This window comes from Mus pahari, chromosome X (assembly GCF_900095145.1).
Source record: "Mus pahari chromosome X, PAHARI_EIJ_v1.1, whole genome shotgun sequence".
Lineage (NCBI taxonomy): Eukaryota > Metazoa > Chordata > Mammalia > Rodentia > Muridae > Mus > Mus pahari.
In genome coordinates, this window is record NC_034613.1 from 88,207,157 (window position 1) to 88,217,720 (window position 10,564).

Sequence of the window (10,564 nt, forward strand, 5' to 3'; positions counted from 1 at the left end):
TTAATCCCAGCACTTGGGAGGCAGAGGCAGGCGGATTTCTGAGTTCAAGGCCAGCCTGGTCTACAAAGTGAGTTCCAGGACAGCCAGGGCTACATGGAGAAACCCTGTCTCGAAAAACCAAAAAAAAAAAAAGCATCTTGGAAAAGCTGGCCTTCATGATGCAGGTTTAAAATCAAAGAAACCTAACAGCCTGAGTAAAAGGCTGACCTGGGTGTGATGGGTTGTGTTATCTACAATTATTTACAACTGAGAGCATTCAGCATTTACAGTCACCCAAAAGTAGCTGGGTGTGGTAGTGCACGCCTTTAATCCCAGCCCAGGAAGCAGAGGCAGGTGGAACTTTGTGAGTTTGAGGACAGCTTGGTGTTGAGTGAGTTCTAGGACAGCCCAAGCTGTTATACAAAACAAAAACATCCCCCCCCCCAAAAAAAAATCACCTGGAAAATAGGTCCGTGGGCATGACTGTGAAAGATTATCTTGACTGGGTTAGTTGAGGGAAGATTCAGCAAAGGAGCAAAACCATGAATTCATCATTCTTTGCTTTCTGATTGTGGATCTGACATAGCCAACTGCATCAAGTTCCTGTTGCTTTGACTTTCCCACCATGATGTAATATATCCTTAATTGTGAACTAAAAGATTCCCTTTCTCCTTTAAGTTGTTTTTGCTAATATTTTATCACAGCAAAGGGAAAAGAAGTTAAGACAAAAAAACTGGTGCTAAATGGGCTTACTGGGACACTTTAGCATGAGTTTAAATGATAAGAACGCTAAGGGAAAAGGACAGTGGAGGCCTGGCTCGGAAGTTCAGACAGGAAGAGGACTCTTAGAATAAGGGCTTAAAATGTTTGTTTTTTTCCATTCATTATTTGGGTGTGCGCATTGGTGCACATATGGAGGTCAGAGGACATCTTTGTGAAGTCAGTTCCCTCTCACTGCCTCCAGGGATTGAACTCAGGACACCAGTCTTACACAGGAAGCATCTTCACTAAGCCATCTCACCAGCCCTAACAGTCTGCTTTGAAACTTTTGGAATTGTTAATGGTTATAGGAGTTTTAAAGTTGGAGTGAATGATTTCTTTTCTTTCTTTCTTTCTTTTTTTTTTTTTTTTTTTTTTTTTTTTTTTTTTTTTTTTTTTTTTTTTTTTTTTTTTTTTTTTTTGGCTTTTCGAGACAGGGTTTCTCTGTGTAGCCAGGCCAGTTCCAGGCTGTCCTGGAACTTACTCTGTAGACCAGGCTGGCCTCGAACTCAGAAATCCACCTGCCTCTGCCTCCGGAGTGCTGGGATTAAAGGCGTGCACCACCACGCCCAGCGATTTTTTTCTTTTTACTTTTTATTGATTCTTTGTGAATTTCACATCATGCACCCCAGTCCCACCCATCTCCCTGTGCCCTCATATCCATCCTTCACCCTTGCAATGCTCCCCCAAAATAAACACACACACACACACACACACACACCACCACCACCACCACCACCACCACCACCGCTAACAACAACAACAAAGCATAGAAAACAGCTCATCATGGAAGCTGTAGTGTGTCATATCCTCTGTCCACACGTCTTCACTTACAAATGTCCATTGCAGTGAGTCACTGGTCTGGTTTGAGGTCTTTGTCTTCTAGGACACCATCAATATTGGATCCTCACTGGGACTCCTCTTGTAGCCCTGTGTCATGGAGATCCTGCAGCTTTGGATCAGCAGGACCAGCCCTTTCACATGTCCCAACCATTTGCAGATGATAGAGATTTTGGGGTGAGCCAACTCAGAGCCCTGGATCTGGACCTGGGTGGTAGCTGAGCTGGTCAGCCTGCTGATCTCCCTTATCCGCACCACCAGGACAATCTCTCCAGCACTGCTCTGGCTAGACCACCCAATGCTGCCATCAGTAGAAGACAGGGTCAGCTCTCATGCCCTCTGGGCCAGCTCACCCACACCCATGCCTCCAGAACCAGTCCACTGTGCTGCCCAGTCAAAGTATGGGGCCCACTCTCCCAAGTGCTGCAGCCTGTAAGAGGCTGTTACCAGCCCTCTTGAGCTCACACCCTGGGAGCTGTCTCACCCCAGCCTTCACCAACAGGGCCAGTTCCACTGTGTTGCTGAAGCTGGTGAGGGACAGGGCCAGCTAACCCACTCTCAAGACTCCTGGGTCAGCTCTCCAGACGGCTGAAGGTGGGGGGAGGGGCCTCACCCCTGTACCCATGCCACTCCACAGCAGACAAGTGGTGTGTCAGCTCTCCCACACTTACCCATACACCCGCCACCAGGGCCAGCTCCCCTGTGCTGCCCGAGGGAGGCACAGGGCCCCGCTCTCCTGAGTGTTGCCACTGGTGAGAGTTGGAGCCAGCTCCCCAGAGCTCTGCATCTAGTGAGAGTGGAAACAGTTATTCACAGCCCCTGGATATCCATGTGGTTCCCAGTGGCTGTCCCAACTCCTGCTGCTGCATAGCCATGGACTCAGACATGGACCTCAGCAGCAGCTGCTCAGACTGGGACCTCACTGGCAGGGCTGGCTACTCACAGCAAGTTGCTCCTTTCTGCCTTTGAGTCTCCATTCCCATCTCTCTTCATAACACTCAAGCAGCTCCACTTCTCTTTGTCTCTCATCTCTTCACCACATACTCACACATCGAGGTGGATTCCACTGCAGGCTGGTCACAGGCTGGCGTGTTCCTGGGTGAATCCTCCACCTGTGCTGCATGGTGTGGTGGCAAACAGGTGTCTATGACTCTCGTGCGCTGTGCACTGGAGGGCAGGTCTGTGGGTAACATGTCTCTCACACAGGTGTGTATCTGTCTTCCTCCTTACAAGCTGGATTTACTTTGATTTGATTTTTTATGAGTCCTAGGCATAAAACAGCTTTGGCCACCAAGCCAGATATCAAGCTAGGTTGAACATCTGCTCTGCCTGTGACACCACCACCAAGGTGTCTCTTTGCCCATTGCTAGGGTGTGTGTGGGGGGGGGGAGTGAATTTTATATTGTAGAACAGTCGTAATCCCTTGGGGACAAAAAGGAAAGGTTTGGATTAAAAGTGATGTTTGCATGTCAAGTTGATAGGACAGACTTGAAATAGAATCCAGAAACAACAGAAAGAGAGGCCTCGGGGCATGCTTGCGGGTGGGGGGATTATCTTGATTATATTCATTAAAGTGGGAAGATTCATTCACTATGGGCAATAGGATTCCCTAAATGGGATGCTGGGCTGCCTAAGTGGAAGACAATTACAGAGCAGCACGAAGTGACTGCATCCATCCCTCTGTTTCTTGTGGCAGGTGTGATATGACCACCTCTTCCAGCTTCCTGAGTTCCTTGCCAAGGTGGACTGGACCTTGAACTGGGAACTAAAATAAACCTTCTCTTCCTTAATTTGCTTCTATTGTAGCCTTTTATCATCATAACACACAAAGAAACTTAAGATACTGCTACAGGGTGTGTCTAAGGTCAGTCTGAACAATTTGGGACAATTTATTGAGACTTTGTCTCACAATAAAAGGAAAAGGAGAGATGGAACCTGGGGATATGGCTCAGTAATTTGTCTTTGGGTTCGGGGTGTAGGTCAGTTGGTAGAATGCTTGCCTAGCATGCACAAAGCCCCGGATTCAGTTCCAGGCATCACATGTACTGGGTATGGTGGTATAGAGCTACAATCCCAGCCCCTGGGCGGAGGAAGCAAGAGGATCAGAAATTCAAGGTCATCCTCAACTGTCTGGCAAGTTTGGGACCAGCATGAGCTACATGTGACCTGAGGGTACAGATCCTTGGTCGCATGCTTGTCTACCATTGCTTGCCCGGCATCTGTGTAACCTTAAATTCAGTCTTCAGCATTGAGGACAAGCATACTGTGAGAATCACCTGTTTATAAGTGGAATACTGGGCCTTATTTTAGATTTTTTGAGTGTTTACCTAAATGTATGTATGTGAACTATGTGTATAGTTCACACACATCGTGAACTGGCATGTAGGTGCTAGGAACTGAACCTAGGTTTTCCCCAAATGCTCTTTAAAAAAAAACCAAGGCCTTATTATATTGCCCTGGCCTGGAATTCATTATGTCATCAGGCTGGCCTTGAACTCATCAGGAATCCTGTCTCTGCTGGCAAATATTCTTAACTTCAGAGCCATATCTCCAGCCCTGAGTGTTGTATTTTAATCTCTTTGTTTTCTTTCGAGTAGTACTGGGGATTGAACCCAGGACCTCATGCATACAGGGCTCAAGCTATTTAGTAGCATACTGCCTTGTGATTCTGGGTAGTGGCAGCAAGCCCCAATTTTCACTCTGCCATATCCAGGGGAAATAGCCAGTACTCTTTAGTGTTCTGTGGCTGAAGTATGGTATCTAGTAAGTTAATGTTACCTATTTGAGTTTTTGAGGGTTGCATATTAGCACAGAAGGGCTGCAAACTATGTAGCTGAAGATGCCGTTGAACTCCTAAACCTGTCTCTACTTCCCAACGGCTGGGATTATAGGTGTGGGCCACCACTCCCAGTTTGTTAGGCTTATTAAAATCCAACTTTGATTTGTAGTTTTCAATTACAGTGGGTTCCATATTAGTCCCCCTTCTCATTTCTTTTTAGACAGTGCATACAAACCATTTTGTTTGCAAATCTACTATAGCTTATTCTAATATAATTCTAATTTTCCACCTGGGGGTTGGTAACAGCCTGATCACTGTAATGTTGCTTGGTCACATTAACCAAGCACCACTTCCCTGCCCAGAGAAAGCCATCCCTATCATGTAGCTTAAGTCACACATGTCCTGTTTCCCTCTCTAAAGCATAGGTACACATTAACCAAGGCCACTTCCCTAAGAAAACTTTAAAATTTTTCAAGGTGGGCCTGAACCCACTTCAGACTCATGCTGCGTGGTTAGCACTAATAAGACCCTTTTTTTTGGGGGGGGGGGCGGTTGAAAAGACAATCCATTTCACACTTCCCCAACATTTCCATGGTTGGGGCTAGTTGTTTAATGTTTCCTAGATGGGCCTGGTGGCACACTTGTAATACCAGATGCAAAGACTAAGACAGAAGGGTTGAGAGACAAAGGAAAGAGAAATATTAGGAGTAAATAGGAAGGCAGCCAGGTGTAGTGGTTCACCCTTGTAGTCCCAGCTGTCTGGGTCAACTTCTGAAAAAACGAGAACATCTGTATGGTAGTTTACCAAACAAAGCAGGGACAGCAGAATTGTTACAAGCAGAAATGGAGCTTGTTTTTCTAGGTGACTTGCATTTGACACTCTGACCCTTTTGGTATGTTTGAGAATGTTCCTAATAGAACACCTCCCCCATTCCAGTGTAAAGTGCTGTTGATGTAAAACCATAATCCTAACCTCAAAGAGGATAAGAGACTTTCTTCTGGATCCATCTGCCTCAGCCTCCTGAGTGCTAGGATCAAAGGCATGTGCCACTCAGCCTTGTTTTTTGAGAATGTTCACAATGGAAGACACCTATAATCCCAGCAACTGAAAAGTTGAGGCAGGCCTAGGTTACATATTGAGGCCCTGTCTTTTAAATTTAAAGACAGCAAATATTGAGTGAAATTTTCATGGGGAGGTGTCAACATTTTTTAACCCCAGATAGGTCAATAACCAGACAGACCAATGTAAAGATTCCTCCACCAGAGTGTAGCTTGAAGGACCAGTGTTGTGTTAAAAAGCATACCCAGGTGAGAGGTGACTTAACATTAGCATCATCACCTCATCATGTCCCACCGACAAAAAAAAAGAAAAAAAAAAGAAAAAAAGGATGACCTTATGGAAGCTTCACTACGGAGCTTCCCAAGATCACTTGTAGCTGGAGGGCTGCTGGGAGTGATGAACAGAAGCAGTCAAGGCTCCTTTGCATCTCTCTCCTACTGGATAGTAGGAGATAGTCGGTAGCTCCATTACTATTATCACCAGCACATGGCTAGCCTTTTTTTTCCACACTCATTTTCTAACCTATTAAGGTCTGCTTTGCCTACAGAGTTCCAGGACAGCCAAGGCCACATAAAGAAAACAAAAATTATCCTGCTGCCTAGAAGACACACATACCAGCTGCTCCTCAAATCCTCCTGCTGACAGGGGGACAAAGCCCATCCTGCTGCTGGGACATAAACCATACTGGATAAGCTTGTTTATTTCAATCTTATCTCAGGGCTATTTGTCAGTCTCACTGCTGACACATGCTTAAGATTTTAGAAATCAAGCCAGAAGGAGGCCCCCAGAGACCAACAAATCAAAGCAACAACTCTTGGGAAGAGACATAAAATTTCAGAGCGGGCCAAGTGATGAACAAAACCTACCACTTCTTGAGACAGGCCACCCAGCTTCATACTGCTGCATGTAGGGGGGGGGAGGGGAAGTTTTTTTACTTTCAAGACTTTGTTTGTTTGGGAGGGGGTGGTGGGTATGATGTCACAACCAGTTGGGAATAATAAGGCTGTCTTTTGCTAAAAGGCAAAAGAGGCTAGGTATGGTAGCTCAACCTATAATAGCATTCTAAATACAGAAGACTCACTCCCAAGTTCTACACCAGCCAGGACTAAACACTCAGTCCATTTACAGAGTAAGCCCAGTGATAAACATCCAGGACTTGCTAGGGACTACAAGATCTAAATGAACCCGAGTATTTATATCCAAAAAAACAAACAAACAAAAAGACAACAGCAAGCCACAAGTAGTTTCGCCATGCTGTTTAATCTAGCATGTATGTTGCCTAGAAAGGCTTGTACAAACACTTTTCCAGCATGTCTCCTAGAGACCATTTCACCCACTGCTCTGTTTGGCCGCGAGCCTCTTGTCTCTCTCTTCAGCAATGGTGAGGCGGATTCCTTTTCCTCGGGGGAGAGAGATCCATGGTTTGTTGCCCTAGAAAAAGATCGAAGAAAACTCCATTAGCAGAATGGCACAGGGCACAATTGTCACCTGATTTCCTAAAACCAAAGTCATGGTAGCTGCTGGGCAGGTGGGTCCTGAGACTCATACTACAGTGTCTACCACCAGCTGTGGCTGTTCTATATATGGATAACAGTATCCTTCACTCTTAACACCACTAGTTTACTATATGTAGTAGGCACAAGCAACACCCAATGATCATTTATTTCTAAGAAAAGTACCCACAAGCTATATGAGATCTATTCCATTACTAGCACTACTCATGAATCAAACTGATATGGCTCATTGGTTCTGTTAACTCCAAAGATGCTCAGCATTGTCTTCTCTTCATGTTTCCAGAGACTCCTGGGAAGGGAGATCCAGACTTACCTTGCCAATCACAAAAATGTTGGACAGCCGAGTGGCAAAGCTGTTGCCATTGGCATCTTTCACATGAACCACATCAAAAGAGCCAGGATGTCTCTCTCTGTTGGTGATTACACCAATTCTTCCCAAGTTAGCACCTCCAGTCACCATACACAGGTTTCCTAGGTGGGAAGGAAACAATTTGCTTCAAGCACAGCACACTACAACAATCACCAATGTAACAAGCTTACATTAAGGTAGTGTCTGCTAAATTTGCAAAGTCCCAGGCCCAATCACCAGCAGTACAACCGGTACCCCAAACCAAAAAGTCAATTTGGCCCTTCCACCAGTCTAACTTCTCTATAGACCTGCAGCCTCAAGATCTGCTCCCACCCTCAACTACAGCTAATATAAGCTAAGTTGTCTAACTACAAGAGGAATTCTCAAGTCCTGAGTATCTCTTGCCTGGATAACCTCCAGTCCCAAGACAGTTTGGTTACCATTGTCATAGTCCAGGAACCACATTAGCACTAAAGGTGGTTACATCACCATTAGCCCAAGAATGGGTGCCTCTCAGGACTGAGCACACCAGGCAGGCACTTACGAGTTAAACTTCCAGCCTTTCTTTTTATTCTGAGACAGTCACACCTGACTTGTTTAGCCTGGCCTTTCAACCTCCCATCATGCCTCTATCTTGATCAGCTGATAAGTTTTACACTCACAGGTGGCTTTCATACCTTTTTACAGTCACCAACACTAAGCCGCTAAGCATTCAGACCAGTGAAAGTAATACAATTCCTCAAAAGCCCCAGCACCAAGCCCCAAGTGACCCACCATGCTCAACTAAATTTACAGTTGGAGAAAAAAAAAACACCCAGAAGCAACAACTTACACCTGGCCTTACAAGCCACCAAGGGGACAAATGCTGCTTACCAGTGTCGAACTTGATGAAGTCAGTTATTTTGCCTGTCTCCAGATCAATCTGAATGGTGTCATTCACCTTGATGAGGGGATCAGGGTATCGAATAGTACGAGCATCATGGGTCACCAGATGTGGGATTCCTTTTGTGCCCACAAAGATCTTTCTCACTTTGCACAACTTGTACTAGAAGCATAAAAGGGTTAAATACATTTAATCTAACTCATATATACCTTATTATAGTTGTTTGGGGGCCAACCCCCAACTTCAAAAATCACATTTTGTGCACTCGGCTCCAAACAGCAACTGTATTAGCAATTTCTCTATCAAATCAAATTTCTAGTGATCACCGGACATGCCCTTCAGCCTGACAACAGGGCAGCATGTAAGAAAACCAGAAGCCACGCCATCAATTGAATTAACCTTCATTTATAGCCATTAATTCAAGCCCCAAACCTATGTGAAAAGCCACCTAAAACTGAACTAAGCAAAGACAGTAAATTAAACCAACGCCCCAAAGATTACCAGTTTCTTGTACCTCTAACCTACCCAAAGTAAATAGAGGTAGTAGACCCACAAATGGAGACATGGCAACATGCCAAATAGACTGAGCCGAGACTCCAACTCCTTTATGTTCCAAGGAATAATTCAAAATTAATAATCCCAAGAAGGATGTCTTGTTTCCACAAGACACCAAAAGTCACTGCTCTAATTGCCACAAGCTCCAGCCCAAGATATCTATCTAGCAACAGACCTTACAGAGACCGGAGGAGCGGGAATGTAGGTCAGAGATCGGGCATGTGCTTTGCCACGTGAGAAACGGGGTTGAGTACCCAGCACCAACGTTAAACCATGCAACAGGTCCCCACAGATCTCACTTCTAATAAAATCTGTTGCCCTGTCTCTCACCTCCATGATCTAGCTTAATTTTAGAGGAAACTAACCAACCAGCCCGCTTGCCACACTAACCTTGGCCTCCTCGGGTGTAATACGATGAACAGCAAAGCGACCCTTGGTGTCATAGATCAGACGGAAGTTCTCTCCAGTCTTGTCAATGCTGATGACATCTGATATCAAAGAATAAGGTTACCACAGTAACCCTCACTACACTCCTATGCAGAGCTGGGGGGCGGGGGTTGGGGAGCCCATTTTATCAAGACTCCACATGAACTTTAAATGGGAATTTGGGTTTCCGAAGCTATCCCCACAATATTTAAGTAACAGCCCAACAAGAGATTCCTATCCAGTAGGTCTGTATGGGAGTGTCTTGAAAGAAATTCAAATTTTAAAAAAGGAATAAAAGCCCAATAGCCAAACCTCTCTACATCGCCGTGTCAGGGTGGGGGTGAAGACAAAGACCAGGAAAGCCTGGCACTTTCCTCATCACCTGCCACCGTTGGAGTTAAGGGCTTGTGGCCACTACCAAGTGTCTGATCACTCACCCATAAACCCAGCAGGGTAGGTTATATCGGTCCTGACTTTCCCATCAATCTTAATGAATCGCTGCATGCAAATCTTTTTTACTTCATCTCCAGTCAAGGCATACTTAAGTCTGTTCCTTAGGAAAATGATCAGAGGCAGGCATTCCCTCAGCTTGTGAGGACCAGTGGATGGACGAGGAGCCTGGAAAATTTTAGGAAAATCACTACACCAAAACTCGGGTTATTTTACATTGGGGGGGGGGGGCGCTAGAAGACTCAACATTTTCTCCTCGAAAGGATGAGGCCTGCTACTTTGAGACCTGAGTTTATGTATCCACCATCATCTGTGTACTATGGAACACACGGAGCAGATGAAAGAGATGTATCAAAATTGAGGAAGGACACAGGTCTTTAAGACAGCCAAAGATTCTCTACATTCAGTTCCACAAATGTTTGTTGTTTGTTAAAGGTATGTCTACCTTTCACACCACAATACTTACAAACACGCCAGTCAACTTATCCAACATCCAATGTTTTGGAGCAGCTACGCGCTTCAGGTGTTTCTTGGGACCACGAGCCTGGAAGAAGTTTTCAAAGTAACCTTGTTACATTGTTTCAGGTCTTTCCAGCAAAGCCTACTGCGTAAATTCTTCAATGAACTGACTTTTGAACTTTCGTGAGTAACAAAATGTGGGCAATATTGAAAGCACCGGGTCCCGGTAAAATGTAGAAAAGACAGATAAGCACTAATAGGCTAAACCCAATGTTCGCACCTTAGCGATTCCCATTTTTTAGTTACGTCAGATGTCTCCATTATGCCTGCTCACAAAAATTAGCCTCTTTCACGGCACACTTATAAACTACCCAGTGACTCAACCCTAGACGCACAGGCAGATAGGACCAAAAAAATGTCCCAGGACTTTATCTCAACTGTCAATCGAAAAGTGTAGTATTAGTACACAGCCATCTGGATAGAAGGTTTCTGGTACAAAGACAAACTCAGT

At 45.1% G+C, this 10,564-nt stretch overlaps 1 protein-coding gene across 1 annotated transcript; it reads right to left on the reverse strand.

The window, feature by feature from the left end:
* Window positions 1-6,657: 6,657 nt before the first annotated feature.
* On the reverse strand, window positions 6,658-10,171 carry Rps4x (ribosomal protein S4 X-linked). The gene is made up of 6 exons (XM_029534491.1): window positions 10,061-10,171; window positions 9,582-9,762; window positions 9,109-9,206; window positions 8,154-8,325; window positions 7,245-7,402; window positions 6,658-6,848 (listed from the first exon to the last, which is right to left on the reverse strand). The coding sequence occupies exons 1-6, from the start codon at window positions 10,085-10,087 to the stop codon at window positions 6,747-6,749; spliced, it is 738 nt and encodes a 245-aa protein (XP_029390351.1). The 5' UTR covers window positions 10,088-10,171; the 3' UTR covers window positions 6,658-6,746.
* Window positions 10,172-10,564: the final 393 nt, after the last annotated feature.

Excerpts from the sequence above, each read along its gene's own strand:
- Rps4x (XM_029534491.1), bottom strand. The coding sequence starts at position 10,087 with ATGTTGGATAAGTTGACTGGCGTGTTT. Across the intron at positions 9,207-9,581 it reads CTACCCTGCTGGGTTTATGG|ATGTCATCAGCATTGACAAG; the intron begins GTGAGTGATCAG and ends CTTTGATATCAG. Across the intron at positions 8,326-9,108 it reads TTACACCCGAGGAGGCCAAG|TACAAGTTGTGCAAAGTGAG; the intron begins GTTAGTGTGGCA and ends TTATGCTTCTAG.